The sequence below is a fragment of the Opisthorchis viverrini genome (assembly GCF_000715545.1).
Source record: "Opisthorchis viverrini unplaced genomic scaffold opera_v5_33, whole genome shotgun sequence".
NCBI lineage: Eukaryota > Metazoa > Platyhelminthes > Trematoda > Opisthorchiida > Opisthorchiidae > Opisthorchis > Opisthorchis viverrini.
Window position 1 is genome coordinate 253,683 of NW_008751689.1, and position 25,957 is coordinate 279,639.

General features: G+C 45.8%; 1 protein-coding gene across 1 annotated transcript in view; it reads left to right on the forward strand.

Moving 5' to 3' along the window:
• T265_02607 (hypothetical protein) overlaps positions 1 to 24,595 on the forward strand; it is a gene marked incomplete at both ends in the record, with an annotated part of 45,825 nt that extends 21,230 nt beyond the window's left edge. The window contains 11 exons of the mRNA XM_009166905.1: positions 1,330 to 1,913; positions 2,295 to 2,864; positions 4,036 to 4,802; positions 6,407 to 6,648; positions 7,098 to 7,440; positions 9,239 to 9,373; positions 9,793 to 10,143; positions 13,451 to 13,555; positions 14,569 to 14,751; positions 19,764 to 19,979; positions 24,269 to 24,595. Of these exons, the coding sequence (XP_009165169.1) occupies positions 1,330 to 1,913; positions 2,295 to 2,864; positions 4,036 to 4,802; positions 6,407 to 6,648; positions 7,098 to 7,440; positions 9,239 to 9,373; positions 9,793 to 10,143; positions 13,451 to 13,555; positions 14,569 to 14,751; positions 19,764 to 19,979; positions 24,269 to 24,295 (3,523 nt within the window). The remainder of the gene's footprint in view (positions 1 to 1,329; positions 1,914 to 2,294; positions 2,865 to 4,035; positions 4,803 to 6,406; positions 6,649 to 7,097; positions 7,441 to 9,238; positions 9,374 to 9,792; positions 10,144 to 13,450; positions 13,556 to 14,568; positions 14,752 to 19,763; positions 19,980 to 24,268) is intronic.
• Positions 24,596 to 25,957: the final 1,362 nt, after the last annotated feature.

Sequence of the window (25,957 nt, forward strand, 5' to 3'; positions counted from 1 at the left end):
TGATGATGATGATGATGATGATGATGATGATGATGATGATGATGATGATCGCGTCCACGGAGTGCAAAATCATGCTGCAGAAAGTGCAGTTCGTAAACATACTCGTAAGAATTCAACGAGTGTGGCGCTGGAAGTTGAGCAGCACCATATGTATCTCGAGTTTAATTAGCTCTGACGGTAGTGTGACAGACGAAGTTAACGCACGAATCTCAAAGTCCAGAATTAGGTTTGCCAATCTGCGTCACTGGTGTTATTAAAAGGAGTCCCAACGGACGCGTCTACCAGGCTTTAGTGCGGGCTGTATTGTTTTGTGATTGAGCCATGACCTCTGCGTACCTCAGGTATCAAAGCCATCACCTTCAATACGTAGCTACGCAGTTCCCGGACTAACCAGATGTGCTATCGCCTCCAAAACTTGGCTGTATGTCCCACAATCTCCCGTTTTCCGGGGATCAAAACAGTAGCAGCTGGAACCAAGTTGCCTGTGGTACTCGGTACATAGCTGATAAATTGAACTGAATGAATTAAGGTTTTTGCTAACCGATGTCTTAAAACATTAAATTAACCAGACGGGTGAGACTTCAGTCCGAGATGTCAGCATGTCAGCGCATGGCCAACTAACCTGCATTCCGTGATTGAAGAATTAATGACGCTGTATCCCGTCTACGTTAGAGTTTATCACTGGGCTTCATCTGCTCTTGACCGAATGTTTGAGTGTTCACACTACTATCGAGATGTTCGTGAGTTTAAACTCCCTGGAAATCTTTGAGGTGCGCACTCATTCCGTGATGAAGAATTAATGACGCTGTATCCCGTCTACGTTAGAGTTTATCACTGGGCTTCATCTGCTCTTGACCGAATGTTTGAGTGTTCACACTACTATCGAGATGTTCGTGAGTTTAAACTCCCTGGAAATCTTTGAGGTGCGCACTCTTGATGGTTCCCAATATAGATGAAACCTCTCTTCAGTGCTTCCCCAGTTTTGAAGTGCGAGAGCTGAACACTAGCTGAACACTATAGATAGTCCATTTGAACTGCACGGTCTGTGGTCTACATTTGTCGACATCTTAAGTGATGTCCCCTTCGGACTGTGGAACATCTGTTTCCCTTATAAGTGTCATTTCTGAACCATTTATTTTCTACCCTTTGAGCAGTCGCAACATAAGATTGCAAGTTTGGTGACATAAAACTCTATACCCTAGCTGAGCGACAGTGAGCTGTCCACTATTTCCGAATTCTTCAATCGACGCAGTATTCGCTCGCGGACAAGCACCATTGTTAAGTAGCTAGTATTACTTTGTTTCCTTTTTTCAATTTTTCCTTACCCAGGTGCGTGGCCGATCCAATACCACTATCACAGTACGTCATTGCATTAATTAAAAAGGATAAGCCGGAAAAGGAACTGAAGGAAATATGTATAGACCAATTGGAGGTATTTTTGCAGGAAAACACGTCCTCATTTGTCTCCGACCTCTTTGCGGCTCTAAAGTCACGTTCCTACGTAGCGTCTGAGGCGGCTGTCACCAGTGCAAATGTGCAATCCTCGAACGATAGTTCAACTGCGACGAAGCGGACTCCGGCGTGTGAGCATTCACGGCCTGACGTCAGCAAAGACAAAAAACGACATACTCCTGGTGATTCGGTTGTACCGGGCACCGATTCTTTATCCTCCGCACCCAAACAAAAACGGAAGCGTTCAAACAGTAATAGACCGAAATCTGCGACCAGTTCGAAAAGTCGATCACATTCCCCACAGTCTGTTAGTCGCAACACAATTTCTTCTACCGCTGGGCACTCTAGGACTGGCCGAAAAAGCGAGGACAAAGAAGGTGTTTCAGACGATGGGAGAACCCGTCCGGCAGACCTTGATACTCATTTTTCCAGACGTGACAATGACCACACGGGACGTCGTGGTGAGTTGCATAACGTCTTCATTCAATGTGTTATCTACGACTAAACTTGTACCTAACTGCTTGTAATATTGACACAAATCTGTTGTTTATTTCGCGTATTAATCGTCCCGTGGCCGGTTGTGGCAATAGTGATGCAGGGATATATAGTATATGGGGGTTGTTTGTGTTAACATATTATCCTGTTTACTTTGCGTCAGTTTTCAGTTAAAAATCCTTTCTACACTCTTCCACGGTTTTCGCACTAATATTGAATTATATGCATATCCATGCTAATAGGGTCTTCCTCACAATGTTCTTCCTTCGGGACAATTACTACGTTCACTTGCAAGAACTTAATCTATTTACTCATTTCATGCTCCCCGGTTTTTGTTTTTCTTGCAGGCGCCGCTTTTAGCAGCTCAGGACGTGGGGATCCAAGTTGGTATAGGCGTCGATCCAAGTCACGAGAATTAGATGCGCGCCGCTCCCGATTGTCACGTGAGAGATTTCGTTCTCCATACAATGATCGCTACGGTGGTAGATTACGAAATGCACAGGGCGACCGTGATGTGGTAGGTCGTGGTTCTGAGTTCACTCGACGACGTCGCTGCCGCAACTTTGACGACCGAGGCTTTTGTGCATTCGGGTCTCATTGTCCATTTGATCATGGTCCGGAGGCTCTGGTGCTTCCTTCAACTCGTGCTGCAGCGGCAGCAATCACGCAGATGTCCACCCAGGCAACATATGCTAATTCCAATATTCTCAGTTTGCCCGACTCTTCTACTTCATCGGAACAGCAGCTACCACTAACAGAACAACAGGTGTCTTCACATCCCCAAGTAGTCCAGCTTCAGTCGGTTGTTTCGGCCGTTATCCCCGCTGGTGGTAGTGGCCTCGACCAAAGTGTCAATGCCGCATCTAACTTTCACGCAAACGAGCGTACTACTGTCCCCGTGTATAGGCCTACTCCAAGTAGGTTACTTAAGTGACTCCCTTCTCGACCACATTTAGTGCGCTGCGTTCGATTTATGCTTCATATCTATGCGTTCGGTTTTAACCTTTTCTCGGTTTTTACCTTCCAGAGTTGTCTGTTCTAACATCCTTAGGTCTATCTATAGAGAGGAACTTTGTGCTTATAAGATGTGGCATTTCAGTGGAGTATTTGTGGGCGATTGATTCAGTGAACTGAAAATGAAAGTTTCGCTATAGGATTGGTCTCTATTGCCCTTTTCCAACCAGTGCACAAAAAAGCCATGCAGGTTTACCACGTTGCGTTTGCTTCCCTTGATAGTTCATTAATATTTGTATTACTTTATATTAAGGAATCACTGCAGTTTGCAAAAGATGAGTGGTTAGAAATCATTAAACTACTGCATTTATTGTTTTATAATTCACCGGTTGGAGTCCCACCGAATACTCTGGAATTTTGAAACCAGTCCAATGTGTGCACACTAACACACACTCATAAGCTTGCTTTGTGGATTTTCTTATCAAACAGTTTTCCTTCTGTTTCGAAACAATCACTCCTGTTGGTCCCATTAGACATAACCAGCAGTGCACATCTCTGTCGGTGTTCGGCTTTGAACTCCGGACGTCAGATATTCGAGGCGGGTGTGTTACCACTAGTTTCCTAACACGCACCGAACAAAGGAGCATGTTGACTCTCTGAGTCAGGGGTTGGGAAGTGTGAGATGGAATGAACAATCCTGGGAGCTGCGATTAGTCAACTGACCCACTTTTATAGGTTTTCATTGGAAATTAATTTGTCTTGATGTGACAGTTGAACTTTGTCCCAAACCAATTTGGGTCTGCTATGGCCTAATGATAAGGTGTTGATGTTTAATAAACTAGTTAGTATCGCAATAGGGCCAACCCCACAAATGCATTCGGATCGGCCTTTGGACTCGTGGAGGTTAGATGTGTACGCTTGCGACTTGCTAAAAATATAGCATGTATAGATAAATCAGATAAATAATTGGGAGAATTTCCTCTATCATAGTTGCTACTCCACTCTCCAATGCTTGTGATATTAACGACAATAATAGATATAATAGATATTCCCATCACCTTGACCACTGAAGGTATTATTCCTCGTTCACTGTGGTTTCATTGTGGTGTTGCCTTTTTTCCCTATTCTATTTAGTTAAGCAGTCCACCAGTAGTACCACTGAATGCATAGATTCTGCGGATATTCCCATCAACCTGGCCTTGATGAGCGTCCCGCCTCCTACTCCGGATGGATACGCCTGGAATGTTGCTGGCTTCGATCTCTCAGCGTACGCGCAGGCTGCGCCGTTAGCAGAATGCTATCGAAATACTATCGGTTCCGTGGCAGTTCGCCCCAACATAATATCCATCCCTTTGGCCACTAATGCGGCTGGTTCAACTGGGTCTGCAGTCACAACCTGCCATGCTCCACCAGCCTACGAGCCTGACAAGCCACATATCTCCATGATCTCCAATACGGAGTCGTCAGTCTCCCCATCAGTTGAGATGTGGACCGTAGGCCGTGAGGCTGCAAGTCGACCGTCTGTAACCTATACTCCCAGTCCTATTTCCGAGCGCCTTCCTAAACCGACTTTCTCATCTACACCTCCATCGTCTACTGCAAGGGACTCTTCTTTCCCTTGCGTGCTTTACATTACTCACATTCCCTGGCGCCTAAACGATGAGTTCAAACTACGCGAGCATTTCTCCCGCTTCGGCACACTTGTTCGTGTCGTGTCCCGCTATTACTCGATACCGGACGCGGCGCTGGTTGAGTTTTCTTCGACAGATGAAGCAGAAAGAGCGTACCGCAGCCCGGAACCCATACTATCCAATCGTTTCATACGACTCTCTACGATGCCACCAAACAAGTTTGGACAAAGTCGTAGAGGACGGCAGACACCGTATGACCTGCGTTCAAAGGTAGGTGGTTGACTTCTTGCTTTGCGACCCCGTGCTGATGTATCTCCATTGTTTCCGGGTTTAGGAATCTTATCGTTGCATTAGTTGAAGTTCTTATCCAAGGGGTGGTACATATACCCGATGCATCCATCTTTTTGAGGGCGAGTTATTAGTATCTTGATATTTGATGCTTGTAGCTGCCGCTTGTAGACTTCGGTTTGTGTTCACTCAGGCTAACACTGTCATCACTGACAACAATACCCCAGTAACATATGATGACGCATGTGTCAATATTCGAAGTGCGAAACAGCCCACGACCAGCGTTCATATTGTTGATGACAGTGTTCCTTGGTGTAGAGCTGCCATGCTGACCACCAAAATACACTATTTTGTCGTTTATGACAAAAGCGAACAGAGGGCGCTTGACATATCCAAATACTTTTGAGGAAACAGTCGGAAAGTCACAGTAAACTTCAGTACGACGACTATTGTGGTAATATATATCGCGCTCTGATGACACTCCTCGTTAGCCAGCTGTATGTAGAGGAGCCTATCTACTCATGGAATCAACAGCTCCATTGAAGTAAAAGAAAACTACCGCATCTGGTCGATGGTATTTTTGATGCACTGCTGGGGGCGAGATGACTCAGCGGTTACAGCGCAAATGGAACCCGACTTCTGCGTCTGCCTTCCCTGTCTGGGCTTGGGCAAACTCAAAGTATCCCTGCCATCGTGCTTCCTTCGGGCGTCGTGGCAGCTAGGCACCGAAAGTGTGTTATAGCTGATTTCGACTTTACGTTCTGTGAAGATGTAGTCAGTGCATCGCCTACCTGGTATCATGCGATTCAGTTACGCACTGCAGTAGTGTTGAAGCCAGTAGAGGTAGGGTCTCTATCCTAATAGTTAGAGTACCAATCAAAATTGAAGAATGAAACCACGAAGTGTGATGAAACAACTGTGGATGAACCATCACATTTAGTCTATTTCTTCGATCGGTATCCACACATCAGTTTACTGGTCTCCCAACATTCAGTACAGTTCCACCATACACTAAGGGTTTATTGTAGTTTTAGTGTTAGTTGGGCGAAAATCACAGCCACAAGTTACAGTTTTTTTTTGACAAAAAACAAACCTTTCATATTGGAGATGAATACTCTTTCTTGGACTGGGTCGCCTTGCGTTTCACGAGTATATTGTGGTGGAACTTCCGAGGTTTATTGAAGTTGTTTCTTCCTAGAATGCTTCCCTTGGAATGATGTTGCTATGCCTCGCCCTTTGGCTTTTCGTGTTTCGAGAAAATGGAGTGTGCGACTGTTCCAAGTCTTGTTCGAATTGGCTGTTTTCACCATCACCATCATCATCATCATTGTCAGCTGTAAGAACCGCGTACTCGTCGTACAGTGGTTGTAGCTGCCGCAGTTTCATTCACCGATGATGTGGGGGGAGGGGGTAGGTAGCTGCGCATTGCACGCACGAGCTGGTAAATTGGTGCATAAATCCAGCACTGTCAGTGGGCTGTCAAGTGGGGTTGGGGGCTGGAAAAGGAGCTATGCATTGAAGGCAATAGCTTTGATGCACGAGCGCCATTGAGGGAGCGACTGGGCCATGTCTGATAATGTCTCTAGCCGTTGATGTGGCTCGTCTCGGGGTCCCCATCCAGGAAGACGGCAGCGACCAGCGCAGCTGAGTTTGCTGGTAGTGACTTTCACACTTCGCTGCCAAGTCATTGTTTGGCCGCCTCTGGCCCTCTTCCATCCTTCACATGGTTGGGCGAAAAGAACCCTTCGAGGAAGTCGGTCGACTGGCATACGCAGTACGTGGCCAAGCCAACGCAACCTGTGCAGTGTGATCAGTTCAGCTATCGAGGGTGAGTTATTTCTCCCGAATACCACTCGACATACTTCAGCATTGCTGATCCGGTGTTCCCGCACCGCAGCATTGTAAACCCGACCCTTGACAGAGAAGCTGATGTGACGCCTACGCCACAGGTGACATAGGTTCGCAAAAGCTGCTCTGGCCTTCCCAATCCGGATGGAAATATCATCTTTCGCGAGACCACCGGGACTGATACAGCTGCCCAGGTAAACAAATTTGTCTACTACCTCAATCGGTTCATCCGCAAGCATGAGGTTAAGGTTCGAGCCCACCGAGTCTTGCAGCTCAGTTCTCTTCCACATGTGTTTCCTTGATAATGTTGGATCAGGTTCCGTGTATGTAGATGACCGGCTATGATTATCCTCTCAATTGGTCCGGCTGTAACTATCCAGTGGTTGGCTCTATTGGTCTTTCTCACCCACCGTTCTCACGAGTCCCTAGGGTATTCTCACTTTTCATCCAAATTCATCCTTCACTGCAGACACTAAAAGAACGTCTTGGACAAAGGCCGATTGCAAGTCAGGACAAGTACGGCTGGTTAAGGTCGGCGATAGACACCTCAGGCCCAACCGATTCCGCCCCTCAGAAAGGCGGTCGGTCTCGGTGGCGTCTGGAGCGGAGCGGGAATTGCTTGCTGGATGACATGGCCTCAGGAGAAGAGGAAGTGGAAGATCAACGAATGGCGGTTGATGACGAAAACAGTGATCGTCCAGGCCTTGTAGACTACACAGTCGACCGCTCTCTCGATGGCAGCTTGAAAAGCAATGTGGATCTGTCAGATCAGGTGAGATAGTGGCATCCAGTTTCTAACAATTTTTACAATAATCACCTAGGTAGCTCATAGATCAGGGCGCTAACTACCGACCTAACGGTCCTTGGATCTTTGAGCTACTCATGTTTCCCCAATTCCAGCTCCAAACCCCATGTCTTGTTTACGAAATCCCTGGTTGTGCTTTTCGAATCGGTCACTTGTGTTCGTGATTCCTGTTTCATAAACTCACAACTGGCGGTGTACACCAATTGCAGATACGTAAAGCTTTCGACAAACAAAACCGGGGAATCCCTCTGTTATGACCTATAGAAAATTGTAGCGAAAATTTCCCCTGCAAACTAGTTTCAGCTGGGCAGCCCTTCGATGCTAAGTTGCTATGCCACTATAGGTTGTGCTGAATTTGAATCACCCTCACGCTGCCCTGGCGTGGACAAGTTTTTCTACGATCAAGGATAGCCATCTTTCGAACTCTATAGTTTCCCATGCGATGTACAAAGAATAAAGCTTCCATGGGATATAAGTACGGTGAAAACTGTCTGACTTCCTCTTTAGTCAAGAGAGTCGGTGACCCGCATATTCCCCTGGCGAAGCCATCCTCGGTTACTTACTTTAACTTTAAGCCACTATCTCTTAGGTAAGTCGGCCTCCAGAATGTTTGGAACAGCAGCTGCCTACGGGCGGAGGCCTTCTCTCAAATCTGCACAGATCGTAGCGCTGGATCCACTGACAGTGACCAGTAAAGACCATGTTGTTCCACATCGTCTCTGACCCCCGGGGCGACAGCGCCATTGTCGGCAAGGTTTGATCATGAATTTCAGCATCGCTGTTGCTTACTAGATGTGCAGGCTACTGTAGACGGGGCCTCCGATACACCTGATATTGGTATAATTGATTATAGTGCTCCCGGATTTTGTTGGACACTTTCTCCAGGTAACTGACTTTTGGTATTCATCAAAGGCACCAATGGTAAAAAAGCCTCTAGCTTCTCTTGGGAGCGAACGATGGCTACCCTTCTTCCTGGTATACTCACTCCCGGTCATACTGAGACTTACATCAAACGAGAAAGGTACAGAAACACTGCAACTGGGCGAAGTTCGTCCGCCATCCGGAACACAGCTCACCTGCAATGTCGAACTGAGACCAACGCGCTTATCAGATATAGCTGAGCACCGATTTTTATCAGCCCACCCACTAGTGTCTGCCACGCATGCTTTGGTTGCCGTGTGATCACTTATTAATCGTTTCATGCAGAACGGGAAATAAAGAAATTCAAGTAGAAACAACAATCCTGGTCGGCATGTGGTTGTCCTATAAATTTCGTCAGTGTGCGTTGGGTACGAATCACGGACCTTTGTTGGAATTTCGAATTGCACAATATAACAGTAACAATAATATAATAATAACACAATAACAATATAACAATAACATGCATAACCGAGATAAGTGTTGCTGTTCTTTGATAAGGAAACAAATGCAATGTACTTTGATTCTGTGGATAGTGTTTTCCACTCTGGAGGACAACCTGACGAGGTTGATCATAAATGCTTTATATCGGGACGTGGTCTCTCAGAGGAAGATCCCTCAGTTCATTGGGGACCTCAAGAAACTTGTTCAGGGGTTTTTTAGAGGGACGAATTGCTAGGACTTCATCACTGGAATTATGTAACATCAATATTCCAGGAGAGACATGCAGGTCTTTTTCTCATCGCGGAAGTTTGATAGGTTTTGCTTTATCACCTTAGGTCGTTATTTCTGTCTGCTCATTTAACTACTTAACTGCTTGTCTATCTTACATCTGTATTCGTCACAGCATCGCGTAGACAGCGGAAAATCCAGGTACAGCTTATCCCGAACGAATAAATCAGAGGCAGCATCCTACTTGTGGGAACGTCAGAAAGCTCTTGCACTGAAACAGCGGGCCGAACTTATGAAACAGTTGGACAAGGTTGGTTTTACAAAATTCTTAGACCGAAATAGGCTGATTCTTTTAAAATGTGGTTCACTGTTTTTGCCTTATTCATGCGTGTTTGCTTTGGCATTTGAGCACCAGTATGTATTTCCAGCTTATTGCTGTCAGTGGTAATTGCGAGATCCAACACGTCAAACGCAAACTACACGGATCGGTGAATCACTTCATGTTGATTTCGTCTGCTCTGTTTGCCTTCACCTGAGTGCTGTGGATAAAACTTCTCATGATAATGGGGCTCCGGTCTGAATTCTGCTCTATTACTTCTTAACCCAGTCTTGACACGATAAGTCGAATTCTTCCAGTCACTTTTGACTTTTGCTCGAATCGGCTTGCACTCATTGTGCGTCATTTAATTCTTAATATCCTTTCTGATTTCGTTCTTGTTTCCAATACAGTCCCGCGAAACGAAACAAACGTTATTAGAAGCTCAACGAACATACATCTTGCGTTTGCGAAATCAACTGAAGAGGGTCATGTCCAAATTAGAGGGACAGGCTGAACTGGGGGATGTGGGGGATGCCACGAGTACGAGCGATAGACGCCAATTGCTGAGCGAAGCTAAGCGCATTCAAACGGATCTTGCGACTGCTTTAGCAAATGAGAAGAAAGTGCTGGCCAGCATGTCATCAACGAAAGAAGGTGATAGTGTGGACCCAATGTATGTGGGGAGTACAGCAATTAGTGCTGCAGCCTTGCAAGCTCTTCCCGAACCGGTGGCAACTGAACGTCGCAAGCAAATTGCCGAGGTATGTGAGTGTGTGAACCCATTTTCCATTTTTAGCTGGTTGATTACGTTGATTTCGGTGCCGAAAGCTCTGTGAACTCCGTTAGTTTGATTGTCAAGACTAACAAACTCGGAGACAACACAATGGATTACGTTATCTTGCTGACACTACTAACCTGGTGAAACTGAATAGAGTTTGTTCATAAAACCAGAGTCACAAGATGGCTGGTTGCATGGAGGATCTGCGCATTTATGTGGCATCCACCAGTACTCCATAGTATGTTCGCTAAACTGAAATTTTTTTATACACATCTTTTTTGTTTGTGGTTTCCACAATGGTCTCACGCCAGCTACTCTTGTCACTTTAAACTGCGATGAGAGCGATTCTCCCGAAATCGTGAACCCACTGAAATTAAATAATCCTGTCACTCTCAGATGGTTTGATGATGCAACCTTAAAAACCAGTTGACAATGAATTATCTGCCGATTATTCTGTGCACATTGTGTTCACGTAACCGTTCGAACAATGGACATCGCGAACTCGGCGCAGTGGTGCTAAGAGGGTCCGTTAAGGACCCCCGCTTAGGTTTACTCCTCTCGACTAACTATTATCATTTATTTTTGAAGAGCATGGTCACAAACATAAAAAGTGAATGCAAGCGATGAATGCGAAAGAGTAACAGGAGAATATGGAAGAAAAGAGGGAAACGTCTCATTCGAAATCATGCTAAGGACAACAAACTACTGCCACTACTACAAACAAATCTTCCTTAGAGAGGACCTCGAAGAAAGGAGCCTTTTAGTCTGTCGTACGACACTCCTCTTTAGGGCTGGTGAAGTGGTCTTGTAAGTAAATACATTCATCCTTCCTGGCAGCTGTGTAAATTCCGGTGCGCTGGCAAATCAAGGTCAGGGCTGCGTTTGCCAACGACTGACACTTGTGGTGCCGACGTGACATTAGTTTGATTGCCAAGGACGCAGTTTACGTTGCCGCAATGCGATCTATGGACGGATTGGAACCGAGACCACTTTGCACAGTCAGTCTTTCTACTTGGTGCAAGGTGTCGTACACCTCTGGATGCTTAGTCTATTTCAATGGGCAAGGCTAGTAGACGTCAGCTTACAGAAACCTAGTGAAATTGGAGGGCTCTGGAAATGGAGGGACCTAGGACAGCTGGGAATGCCGGAAACTTTTTAGCCCGACGCACAGGACGGACCGAAATAACTGGTTGTTACTGAGGTCGCCAGAGTTAATGTGGGAGATTTCATGTACAACAAGAACCAGCGTCCTTACCTCAGGTCAATATTCTGGACAAAATTGACTGGACCACCTACCCCTGTACTCACGTCTTCTTCCACCTGCTGACCACAAGCCATGGTCTGCGAGTTTCAACCCTTCCTCAATGTATGAAATACTGATACTTGAAGCACCATCAGGTTACTGGTCCGAATGGGCCCCACCAGCTTCATCCAAGGACGATGGTGAGGCTTTTTGTCTTGACTTGACCAGCTTGCTTGTACTAAGTTGGGAATGAGAATTTCTTCTAACGATCTGGGGCCAATGGGTCTTTGTACCATTATTCTAAAAAGTACTCGAAGCAACTGCTCCAACCATGGGGGATAAACATTTCCACTTGTTTCAATAATACTACAATGTCTGACCTGTCACTCTCAGATGGTTTGATGATGCAACCTTAAAAACCAGTTGACAATGAATTATCTGCCGATTATTCTGTGCACATTGTGTTCACGTAACCGTTCGAACAATGGACATCGCGAACTCGGCGCAGTGGTGCTAAGAGGGTCCGTTAAGGACCCCCGCTTAGGTTTACTCCTCTCGACTAACTATTATCATTTATTTTTGAAGAGCATGGTCACAAACATAAAAAGTGAATGCAAGCGATGAATGCGAAAGAGTAACAGGAGAATATGGAAGAAAAGAGGGAAGCGTCTCATTCGAAATCATGCTAAGGACAACAAACTACTGCCACTACTACAAACAAATCTTCCTTAGAGAGGACCTCGAAGAAAGGAGCCTTTTAGTCTGTCGTACGACACTCCTCTTTAGGGCTGGTGAAGTGGTCTTGTAAGTAAATACATTCATCCTTCCTGGCAGCTGTGTAAATTCCGGTGCGCTGGCAAATCAAGGTCAGGGCTGCGTTTGCCAACGACTGACACTTGTGGTGCCGACGTGACATTAGTTTGATTGCCAAGGACGCAGTTTACGTTGCCGCAATGCGATCTATGGACGGATTGGAACCGAGACCACTTTGCACAGTCAGTCTTTCTACTTGGTGCAAGGTGTCGTACACCTCTGGATGCTTAGTCTATTTCAATGGGCAAGGCTAGTAGACGTCAGCTTACAGAAACCTAGTGAAATTGGAGGGCTCTGGAAATGGAGGGACCTAGGACAGCTGGGAATGCCGGAAACTTTTTAGCCCGACGCACAGGACGGACCGAAATAACTGGTTGTTACTGAGGTCGCCAGAGTTAATGTGGGAGATTTCATGTACAACAAGAACCAGCGTCCTTACCTCAGGTCAATATTCTGGACAAAATTGACTGGACCACCTACCCCTGTACTCACGTCTTCTTCCACCTGCTGACCACAAGCCATGGTCTGCGAGTTTCAACCCTTCCTCAATGTATGAAATACTGATACTTGAAGCACCATCAGGTTACTGGTCCGAATGGGCCCCACCAGCTTCATCCAAGGACGATGGTGAGGCTTTTTGTCTTGACTTGACCAGCTTGCTTGTACTAAGTTGGGAATGAGAATTTCTTCTAACGATCTGGGGCCAATGGGTCTTTGTACCATTATTCTAAAAAGTACTCGAAGCAACTGCTCCAACCATGGGGGATAAACATTTCCACTTGTTTCAATAATACTACAATGTCTGAGCCTATGGTGTTAGAGGTAAGTCCGAGAGCACCAGGCAAGATTTCGACCATATCTTCACACTACGTCAACTGCGTCACGCACATCACCAAGCAGTTGTGGTGGTTTCCCTTGACTTCCAAGGAACTTTTGACTCCATGGATCGGTTGGCCTGTATACGCTTTGCACCATCAGTTCATATGCATAACTAGGCAAGAGTTGTCCACAGTATGTAGTGGGATACTCCGACTGGACGTTGCATTCTATCTCCTCTAGAGTCCTCGTAAGTTTCCGCCTAAACGAGATTTACGTCGGCAGGAATTTATTCGAAAAGTGCAGCCCTGGTTAGGATTTTTGCTGGTACTTCCGCTAACTCATGTATGATTGTATTCACACGTATTCTCTGACGAACTTAGCACACACCATCAGGTTATAATATCTTGTTTTCCAGGTTCGTTCTACTTTAAAATTGGTGGAGGAAGATATGGCAGTCCTCAAAGCTAAAGGAGAACCTGTATCGGACCAGCGTCGACGGATATTGGAACTCAAGCGCCAAGTATGTCACTCTCAAGTCTGTTATCCTATTAGGTCGCGCGCTATCACATCACTTGTAAGAGAAATAAGTGAGCTATCGTTAAGACCCAAGTGGAGTACATACCTATCTTGGCCAATGGATGCATCTCCGTCCGAATGGCCCCACTGCTTCCAATGCCCAGTAGTTGCATTTTTTTTCACCAAGGGCTGTCTTCGATTCCTTTGAACTTCACGCACAATGACGATCTCTGTCGAACGGCTTTGTTTCAACTTGGGTGGTGTCATGGCTGTTTAAGGGTTTGCAATAGGCCGTCGCTCCAATTCGCTAAAAAAAATCGTTCAGTTGTAACCCCCTACCGGTGCTTAGCTGTCATGCCACCCGAAGGAACACGAGGGCTGTGATACTGCCAGATTGCCCAAGCCTAGACAGAGGAAGTCGAGGGGCAGAGGTCGGGTTCGAACCACGGACCTTTCGGCCAGTGAATTCGCGCTCCAACCACTTTAGCCATCTCGCCCCCGTAGTGGATAGATAAGATAGGTAAATTTCGTTAGGTTAACCACAGAATTGACTTGCACCGTTTTGATGGCTGAGTCTGGATGCTGTCTTTACAACATCCTTGTTCATGAAAAAACTACACCGCGTCTCACGAACGAAACCAAAGCAAACGCCACCAACGGGATATTGTAGCAGGTTCTTACCTATGGCACATAGAGTTCTTTTGTAAATAATCGTTTTAATTATAAGAAACTCGTTAAATGCTCTCCCACGCCTACCGCCACCTAGTTTGGAAAATGAGGAGAAACCGATCCGCTCTGTTCCGCGGTAACTAACTGTCCAAATCAGGAACAGGATTTGGCCAATCTCGATTAATCCGGTTCCCGAACGATTTTAGCAGTGTAAATAATATTGTTGAAAAGAATACTTATGTATGGCTTACTGGTTGTTGGTCATATCATCCGTTTTTCTGTATACATCTGTATCTATAATCAAAGGTGCTTTTGTCGACTTATTTACTGTCTGTTTCCTTTACACAGCTTGTTCAACTGGAAACGGTTCGTCCATCCGACATATCAGCTGCCAGCGCCTTAACTGATCCAGCCGATGGGAGTGGTTCACTGTACTCCAGAAATCAAACCAAATTGGACAAGCGTCCGCGCACTCTTTTCGTGTCGGGTCTGACTCTGGATGATGTTGAAGACTTTCAGAAGGCGCTGTCCGTAGGTTTTCTTACCCGTTTAGTTGCAAAGTAAAGCCACAAATCTATTTATTAACTTACCGGCAGTTAGGCGGTGCTGTGGGCGTTGATGCTTCTCTAGCCGCAGTGGTGTCAGTGATGCAAGGTACTCATCAGCGTCACATCTCAGAAAGCGTGTGTCAGAACACGACGGAACTACCTTGCGAACTACAATTGCCAACAAAGAAATTAACTTGGATTTAACCCTTCAGCCTGTACGGACTTCAAAACCCATTGAAATTAGGCATACGGTTCGTGCTTCCGTCCTCAACATCATCCGCATAACCTGTTGTGCGGTAGCCCAGTTGTTCACCTTCTAACTCAAAGAGAAATCCACGAGTACTGCCGTCGGATTACTGGGTAATAAATTTTTCGGCGGTATGTTTTACTCTGCTTTGAAAGACAGCGTTAAAAAGAAAGTGAACTCCCCAAACGTAGAGTTGTAATGAGCCCTACTCAAAGAGTGCATCCATGGGAGCACGAATCGGTCATCATGTATTAGAGTTTTGTGACTTTGCCGGCACAGATCGTGACACTATTTGGATGCTGCAACAGAAGTGTCTTGATCGGAAAGTTTTTTGTCAACAGTTATTCCAAGAGTTATCCTGGGCTGTAGCAGTACAAGGTCGACTTTGAGGCCTATTCCGTGCGTTCATCCGACACCAAGTGCTATCGTATGTGTTTCACACACATCCAAGGGCACCGTCGAAACCCTTAGTAACCGCGGTCCCAGTACATTGAATGCGTGGCAGCTGGTTGCAGAATTTTTTGTCAAAGTCCACGAAAGCGACCTGTTTCTAGAGTTACCCATCATGTTCCGAACCTTGGATTCATCCAGCAAAACTCCCGGTCGTATTTCGATGTTCAGAAAAGTGGAACGCTACCCGTTCAGTGGCAACGACTGGCTTGTTTTTGTTATGTATCTCCCAGGGAGCACATTCAGTTGTTTCTTCTGCTGTTGTGAGTCGAAACGTGACTGCCGCTCAATTAATGTTGTTTTGAGGTACAGGATAATTACAGTAGTTCTCGGAGTTCTCTTCTGATGGAGAGTAGTTTATCGATTGCCAATGGCTACTAATACGTTCACTAGGCGATGTCCAGTTGATGAAAGGATAGGCACACTCACATATTAGTCAACAATGACTCGCCTTGTTCGCCAACCGGCTTGGAATCGTTTACCATTTACCCTCGTTAGTCCTCGGGGATGTTTCTGTGTACTGAGCTCTAACAGTCTGTTATAAACACCTACAAACACTCCGGTGCCTTAGTGTCGGAAAAGGCTCCCTAACATGGAACACAACAGCCTTATTGCGAACAAGTGAGTGCAAAAACTACAGGGAGTATCGCAGTATTTGAAACGCACTTTTAACCTTGAATCTTGACCATCCGGTCGGCTTTGAGTGAAACTCATCGTCGACTGTTGCTGAATTGACTGACTGCTTGAGCGTCCAATCGGCACCTAGCTTTTCTGGGATTATTTTCAGAAATCTGACCTTGACACAATTTTTGGCCAGTTTCAGTTTGCAGTCTGCGATACCCTCCTTGGTTTGAGTTTCAACACAGTCTACATAGTTTTTCTCCCCCTCTGACGCTAACCTTGCTTACAACATCAGTTGTTATACTTGATAAATACGCGCATATCCCGTCCAGTAACGCCACTTTAACATATATGGTTTGACTAAAAGTGAACATTAGCTTAGTTTTTCACGGAAAATGACATTTAACCTTCCCCTTTGGCACCAAAGGTTTAATGACATTCGCAACCTGATGATCATCCGTTGCGCTGGGATTTGTTTGGTGCAGTAGTGAGAGTCGATCCAGTGTAATGTACAGCAAGCCTAGGTTTTCTTCGTCAAGTCCACTTCTCACTGTCGCCACTGCTCCTGTTCACTCTTTTGTGGTCTGAAGTAGGCATGATGTAAGGAACACAAATGGTCTATTTTGGTCTGATACATGTGGTGGCCAGATTATTACTTGGGCGAGGCGGCTCGGTGATTAGGGTAATGGCTACTAAGTACCGAAGGGGCGTTGCATCTGAGCGATTTCCTTTGGCGGCTAGATGGCCCAGCTGTTACAGCACGAATTTGCTGACTAGGAAGTCCGTGGTTCGAACCCGACCTCTGTATTTCGACTTCTCTCTGGAATTGAGCAACCTGGCAGTATCCCAGCCCTCGTGCTTCCTCCGGATGGCATGGCAGCTAGGCACCGAAGGGGATCTGCAGCCGAACGGTGTCTTTACTTGACTATAGCGGTATCCTTATCCGGAACAATCATAAGGGTACACTTACTACCGAAATGTATCGATGTATGTAGGCCCATACACCGATACACCACCAAACTGGTACGCACTGGTGATATCACCTCGGTTGGTAACTTGTCCAGCTCGGCGGACAGAATAATAGTCATAAGGCCCCGTACATATGACCGTCCGTTCCCCACTTCATTTTGAATGTGTCTCCAAACCCGTGATTTTAATCTCAGTAGCTACAGCGTGAGGAGTGTGACGGACGTTAAGGCGTTCTTCCAACAAGATATCTTCTTATTCCCAACCGGCTATCATTCGTATAGTTACGCGCAATACTTCTATCAGTATGTAATGTCCTCTTCAAATTCGACTAATCAGCTCTCTACGACGCGTTGCAGGCTCCCTCCCTTCAGGATTTGAGAATGGTCTCTAATGGCATAGCTGCAATTACTCTGCTTCTTTCCAGTGTAGATTAATTCAGCCTTACAGGATCATGTCAAAAACGCGACTTTTGTACTCCTTTATGGTTTTCGAGTTTTTGTCTATCGGCCTCTCTTTGAAGAGCACATGCAGTAAATCAATTGGACCCGTTTTCCCATCGTCGCCATGGCACCAAAATTAATGTTGACAGTGAAGCTTCAGGATCAGATGTGCTCGCATATTCTTTGTTCGTTTCTGAAATCTGTCTGCGTTGCTCAGTTTGTTGTGACCAAATTTTTTGAAACGAACCGAATTTAGTTGTCTTCACGCAGTAAATAGCGTTGATTGTTGCTACAACTTTCTCATTATGATCGGGCTGGCCCATTTGACAATTTTCATTTGAGATTTCGTCTTTTGAGCAACACCACTAGATTTTGACTTTCCGTATCACGTTTGGAACTCATGTTAACCTCTTTAGGCTCATGGTCCTCATCTTCTTTCTGAGCTGGTGGTTTTTTTACCAATTTGAGCACGGTGGCATGGACTTTCTCAAGCAGGTTTCCCCAAATTAAATGCCCAGCACTAAATGTGCGCTCATGAGGGTCATAGCTCAGGACACAATCTGGTATTCTGCTGTTTCTCAGTTGACCTGAAGTCAATGTCGGAATAAGCTAGAAGTCGCACTTGTTCACTTGGCACCCAAGTGACGTGAAACCAGATTCTAACATGTATCCTGCTCCACTTAGCCAGCTCGTAGATGACATGGGTGTTATCAACAAGGCAGATCAGATCTGGGTTTAAATTCCTATTAACCAAAGGGTAGTTAGCGCATCTCGGTAAGTGGTCGTTTCCGAGACTAACTTGTCGCAGGCCCTGAATTTGTCTCGTCCAACTAGCCCGTCAAATAGTGAATTCGGACCACAATATTACCTGGATAATTCGTGTGTTCAAGGCAACCCGTAGTTTGCATTATTTCTGTAGGTTAATTTTTCGCCTAACTTTTTAAAGGTAATAGTAAGTTTTGTGGTGGTACACTACTTACAAGTCTGCTGAAAACTCCTCGATGTCCCACGAACTGTTTCGTCCATTTTGAAGCACATCAAGTTCCATCAACCTCATATTCGAACCCAAATTGTACGAAATTCACAAGATGCGTCCATTTACACGCTTATTAGGTTTTATCAGGGGACTCGGCTGAATCCCTCGTTTACGAAAGTTTATTACACTCGGATTGCCGTCCATTCTCACTGTCACCGAACCCTTAACAGTCCTTTCACCGAACCAATTATTTATGGAGTCGGTTTGCATTCCTGGAGGAGCGTAATGAAGAACTGAAAAATCTGTAAGAAAACTTGGACTGGCGAATCTGGAACTCCAAGTGCAAAAGGGGTCGTGTGTAGGAATATGACAAACCCATTGTGTTTGGTGATCAGTAGAGTCAGCTTGGATCTTACCCCCCTTCGCTAGTTAAATGTGTTAAGACAACCCACTTTATAAACTTCCGGCTTGGATTTCATTGTCTTACTATTCATCTCTTAATTACAATGACCCCCAAAGACGGAGCCTTTATGAATAAACTGGAGCCACCTCTTCTGCATTTTCGTAACGCATCCTCCGAAGAGAGCTTAGGCCAAAGTGGCTTTGATTTCAGCCACGCCCAGCAATAATCTAGTCCAGTCGTCTTGTTTCTTCTGACTGCATTTTCTTAATCGCTTCCTATCAGCCAGTAACTTCCTCACATGAAGCCGTTTATAGAATCGCTATGAAAAGAGAGTGAGTCGATCATTGTGAAATTATGTGCTTTCCTGTCCAGGCGGAACACGTACAATCACACCGGTCGATGTGGTGACAACGTGGTGGCTCCACCCAGCCAGCGTAGCGGGAGACAAGTCCACGTGTCACTTGATCAGTGCTTGTCACGTGCCCCTTAAGTTAACAAGTCTGTTTTTGTTGCTCGGTTAGTCTAAGCTCTAACGCCTGTGGGTTTAACCTCACGAAATCGATCCTCATTTGCATATGCGTACCTAACTTATAAGTGAATTGTGAAACAGCCTAAAATATCTTCGTTGTGGATTCCAGGGAATTTTCCCACTCTCAAATGTTCTGTTCGAGTTTTGTCGGTTTATATGTATTGCTTAAAAGGTCCCTTACCGTTTGCGAAGAATCCTACAGGGACTGAATCCCGACATCGGAGTACCGTTTTTTCGTGATTGAGAGTGGTCCATCTACTGTAACTCGTTTTTGGCCATCTTTTTTAGATATGATGGTCTACCTGCACTTTCCCGTGAGCTTGCGTTAGCATTAGTCACCTGTTTTCTTCCTCGTTACAGCTAAATTATTTGTACACCCAACAAGTTGTAAAACACAACTACTCGTCTGCTGACCAACCCGTCCTTGAGGTGACATTTTGCACACGGGATTTTGCCGAACGTGCAATGCGTCAGTTTCATCAATTTCGTGGCCGTTCAGTCCACATGAGCTTTGCGCCACCTCCAGTCGAGGGAAATGCCGCGACAACGACGTCTGAAAGTGTCACTTCATCTGTGGTAGGTTTTCGCTCATTTGGTAGTTGCGGCAAACGCCTTAATAAGGGCAGTTCACCCAGATGTCTATAGATGTGAAGCCTTTCTTTACGTTTTTTATATGCATCCAAGTGTGCAATAGCACTCAGTGCATTTTTCCAAAACCTACGTGGTGTAATAAGAAATGTTGTTAGCCAAACGCGTTTTGGTTGCATTGCGTTCAGAGACAAATTCGCCATTTAGTCATGTTCCTAAGGAAAACGTGATTGCTTCAGTGTGTTGGAAAAGAAGCCAAGTTAGCTGCAGTCATCCTTTCCAGCAACCTCTTGTGTCGACGGCTGTTTAGTTGTGTTCACCGAATAAGATTGACCTCTTATAGCGACGGATGCTGATTTCTCATCTATCGGTGGCTGAGCTGCCCCACTGTGGATGATTCCATTCTCGCTAATCCGCTCTCTGAACATCGGAGATTCGATTAGTTGTAACTGATTCGCAAATTCCTTGACCGTCCACTACTTTTGATTCTAAAAATTTTAAAATTGTCATTAAAAGGCTAAAGGTCACCGTTCTTTGATTTTGAGTTCTTAAAATTCTCTGCCCATGTGATGGCTGATCGAGTTGACATGAAGAGACTGGGTCTTACCACATTGTGGCGACTTGTGTGCCCCCGTGACCCTTTGAGCTATACGAGGGAGTTGTCCGTGCAGTCTCTCGCACATGTTTGGTCAATTGTTAGAAGTTTGACAACAGTCTCCTGGTCCCTCAGGCTGGAGCTGGGACATGTGCGGCACCTTTTTTTTAAAAAAAGGTGATCAGATGTCTGGGTCAAAGGCTTTGATTGGGAACACTAATCGTCCTTCTCTCTAGATCTGCGCGCCATCTAAGTATCATAGCCCACGTACAGTCATAATGCCTACTAGTAAGTATTCATACCACATAATTTGTCGCCCTATTTGCTGCGGAGCGGGTAAGCGAAAATTTTGGAGCCTAGACGCTGCTTTTAGTGTTCGCATCCTGAAGCAAGCTGGGCTTGTTTGAAATTGATATGTACTCCGTTGCAGAAACAATAATTCCATACTCAAGTGCTGCGTTTGAGCTAACTCCCCTATCACTCCAATCACGTCCGACTGCGCATCTGTGGCGATCCAAGAGTCGCTGCGGCTCTCAACGTCCGTGAAGTAGTCTCAAGCGGGAAGTTGATCGTCCTCTGTTTATCTTGTCTGCTTACGCCCCGAGCAACTCTAACTCTGACACCATCAAAGCAAGTTTTACGACCCCTTGAATTGCCTTTTTCGGTGGGTTAAAAGTTCAGATGTCGTTGTCCCCGGAAATTCGGGTACGAAAGTGGGTAGATGTAACGCATTTGGTTGACTGGAATTAGGGATTAGTAGATTGATTAGGTAAGCACAGACAACGGTGAACGACTGCTTCAACCGTAAACTGCTTCTATCCAGCACTAACTTCACAAATAACAAAGTCGCCTGGTATCCTCTAATAGGGTGCCGGCCACAGACCCGAATTGATCATGTCGCCACCCGCTATCGATAGCGCGTGTCAGCAGCTGACTGCCGCATGTCAGGGGTCACTTCCCTCTAAATTTTCTAGGACCGCGCCCAGCAACTGTGGGGCTGACAGATTCCGAAGTTAAGCGAGCTTATCAGAACCATCCTCTGCACTCTCAAATGCTACGCCGTCAGATGCCAATTCGCACTAGACCGAAATGGCCACATCTTTGCACATTGCCGGACGTTTCGCCTGTGGCACGTCACTAGGAGGTCTGCTCAAGCACTGGATTTCGGACAGAACAGTGGCACCGCTTGCATCTCAGAGTAATGTTTCCGCCGGTCACGAACATAATTTGGCCCGAAGGATTATCAGATATTCCCTGAAGGTGAACGTGTGCGCCGACCGTAAAGCCTGGAAGACTAACGTGGAAGACTAACGAAATGGAAGAGGCCCAAAAAACAGAGAACGTCAGATTATTCCGGTTGATCCGCGCGATAGCTCCAGAAACTTCAGGTGAGTGAAGTCATCAGGGTCCAAAGTGGTGCGGCCATCTTCAGTCAGGAAGGACGTCTCGACTACTTGGCCGGGCAGTGTGAACAACGAATCTCGTGACCACCTCTACAACTCATTGCGATCCTGCAGCTGATGAACAACACTTGGCAGTGAACCTGAAACGCCTTACGGCCTCAGATATTTTATGAATTTTATATTCTATCAAGATCCACTGAGCTCCATGTCCAGGATAACCTCCCACCCGCATTGTTTAAGGATCTGAGTGAAGTCCTCAGTCAACACTTATCTGATCTACTTGTCTCTATTCGGTTGAAGGAGACTGTCACAGGCAACTACGAAGAATAGGTAATACTGCCTATTTTCAAAGGAGGACCGTAGAGAGTTTATCAATCACAGGAGTATCACACTTGACTCCAGTGGTGACGCGACTCTTGGAGTCACCTGTCCTTCGTTGCATTATGGTGTCCCATGGATCATTGACTCGATTGCAGCAAGTAGAATCTTGGCCTGTGTTGACTAAATCTTCACACCCCGTCAGGTGCTAGAACAAGCGTACGCGCATAAACGATCTACAATTCGTGGAGTCAGTATTCGAGTCACTGGGTCGGTTCGTTCATTTTAGCGTACTTGATCAGCAGAGTGACCAAGAGGAACGAAATGACTCAGTGATTAGAGCACAAATTTACTGACTAGAAGGTTTGCAGTTCGAACCCGACGTCTGCATCTCGCCCTCTGTCTAGGCTTGGGCAAGCTGGCAGTATACCAACCCTCATGCTTCTTCTGGATGGCATGGCAGCTAGGCACAAATGACCCAGGAGGTTCTTGAATGTATGTTCCGACTTCCTGGTGTGTGAGAGTATACGCGGAACTCTTCAAAAACGTCCATACACAAAATGGTGTCTGACAAGAATGCACACTCCGTTATTTGTATCCTTTTTTGAATCGACAAGATAATGAGGCAAACAGTGGGAGGTCTTCAAAATCCTAGTGTCCGAATTGCTGCTAACAAAAACCTTATCCTTGCCTTCAAAGAGAAGAAGGTAAAGTCAGAGTCATCCGTACTTTGGGATGCGCCTTGCACCCACAAATATCATGCAATCACTGAACGCGCCACTCACAATCCAAGGGTAGGCACTCGAAGTTTAGGAACGTTTTACGTCTCTTTTAGTGTGACAGACGAACCTATTTGAGTAACCTACTTGAGTATGGTGGAATATTCCTGTATGTCAAAGAGCATGGATATCCGGCCAAAGCACAGCTTTTTTGTATATCCGTGAGAAGTAGTCTCTGAAAGTTGCTGAAGTGAGTGGTCTCCAGGTCCTTGACAGACGTTGTCTCAGAACCATAGCCCGTGTAGGCTAGTGTCGGTGATTGCATACCGAGCGTCCGGTTGTTCAAAGAACTTCAGTCAAAGATTTTGTCTAGCACCTAGTGTGTGCTGGCCATGTATTGCGCATGCCGAATCGTCGTTTGTCGGAAAGGGTACTGTTTTCTTTGCCCGAATAAGAGTGACGCAAGTAGAGAGGTTGCCAACTCTTGACATGACTGACGGGTATGAAAGGGATTCCGCAAAGTCTGGGTGATGTCGTTGCCGCTCACCTTTCAGAATTGGGTCCGGGTGGTCTCCCCCTACCCCTATGTATGGTTGGAGACGCTGCATGATATGGCTGCTAATCGATGTCAGTGACGTTCTTGTCGTCAGTTTCTATCAGTATGAAGATGTATGTGCCTCGGAGTGATTCTGGCAGACTGGCACTAAGTCTTTTCCCCATCCATTTTTATTCCTTTCTTCACAATAAGGACTTTAGATAAATCATGTTTTTACGACACTGAAGCATCGGCGTTGAACACTGATGTGTTGTCGGTGACAATGAGGATGATAATGATGAGTCTGACGGCATATTCTCCTGCCTATTCCTTAGCTGTTTTTTTTACCTTAACGGATGATTTTTAACAACTGATTATATCGCACTTAGGACGTCTCAGTAAAGTGGGCTTCAAAATTCCAAGAGATCGGCTCTCTTTTCAGGCGCCGACCAGTCGGCATCTGCCGCCGCCCCTAAAGGTCAAATGTAGACAAATCTCAAACGCAACAACTGGCACTTTATTTATTGTCTTTGAGCACATATACTTCGGTCCAGCTGGTGGTCGGTCACAGAAACGGATCCCGAAGTAACAAGCTTGAGACCACTTGGATCCGTTTAAAATGCGACTAATGTTATGTTGGCATTTATACATTAATACCTGCGTGTTTGTTGCACTATATTCTACATTCATTCATTTCCTTACTGTAGGTTTCTTCTACGCAGGCCGAGATTTGATTTTCATGCCTCTTCTGTGTGGATTCAACAACAACATCCAATGCATTTTAATCGGTCTCAGTGGTTGCAGGCTTTCTGATGCACACTTCCAAGCTATTGATGTCGGTACTGAAGTTCCCACGTTTGTTCTCACAGAGTGAAAAATTGTGTTTGTCAGTGACTCCTGTTTCACTCATCCACCCAGTGACACTAAAAGACATGTTTTCTTGTTCCTCCTTTTGGTGTGTTCATCTTGCTTTCAAGCCGTACATTTTCCCATCGGCTGTGCTTCTTGAGTAAATACAGTCATTCCCTCGGATATGTTGTCCTAAAATGCATTTCCTCGGATGACGTCCTAGCTACAAATTGCAAATCTTCGCTTGATGGCTGCCCGCTACCGGACTGTTCTTCCATGACTCAATACTAGAATCCTTTACACGCAACTCAATCTCTTCATATCGGGAGGCTCGGTTGCGCACCATCAACTATGCAATACGCGAGATACTGCCGTTACGCAGTCTTTAGAACTACTGGGTAGTACAATCGTAGGTATTCCCACTGTGTCCTTTCTGTATCACAGGCCAGTAATCTGTAAATGCCTATAAACATAGCTTCCTGGATTGGATTCTGTCGTAACCTGAGAACGCCTATCGGTTACGTCTGGATGGGGCCTGCCAGACTACATGATAAGATGACAGGACCGAATACACGGCTGTACTGTCCATCAAATACAGAGCTAGTGCATAAATATTTAGGATGGCTTGTTTGTTCTTACCCAGCCAATGGTGAACTTACTGCCTTGACCATTTTCACACTCGCTCTCCTGGTGGCACATACCGCGTTTTGTAAGATGCGCTCACGCGCCTGCTATCCAGATCGTGTGGTGACCGATGATGACCTTCGCGACATGTTCTCCGCACATTTACGTTCCGGTCTGGAGGCACCCTGATGCCTCCACTTAGATATGTTGCAGATGCTCAACCTGGGGGCTTCATCATCATCATCATCATTACCAGCTGTAATAACCGCGTACTGGTCGTACACTGGTTGTAGCTGCCACAGCCTCTGTTGACCCCTCCCGTCGAGGTTTCAATGGATCTCGCCCAAAGGTATCCATAAATTGATTGAGGGTGGTACGGCGGCGATCGGATGTGCACCAGCGTGTTGCAAACGAGTCATTGGTTTGAGCTGAGGTGAATTGTGCACCATCGTCTGTCACTATTGTATGTGGTTGCTCGAAGCAACTGGGTAGTTTCTGCAGTGTGGCAATAGTAGCTTCAGCAGGTGCCTCACGCACTCGAAAGACTTATGATTACTTCGTGAAAGCGTCTGCAATTATAAGATAGTTCGGACCACCCATTGGACCCCTGAAATCCATGTGTAGCTTCGCCATGGTGCCTCAGGCATTGGCCCGTCATCTTTTACATCGTGGCGGATCCTTGGCGATTTCAATGCATTGAGGACAATTGGGGCAATATTCCTCCGGGTCCTTATCCATGCCGGGCAAATAAACGTAGCTGCTGCTCAATTATTTCATTTGGCTTATTCCTTGGTAGCCGTTGTGGAATTGTCCGATTGCTCGTTGTCGAACGGCGTCTTCTATAATCAATCTCAGCAAACAGAAAACCATTAACGATCTACAGCGTTTTTTTACCGTTAGCGTACTGATACACCCTTTATCTT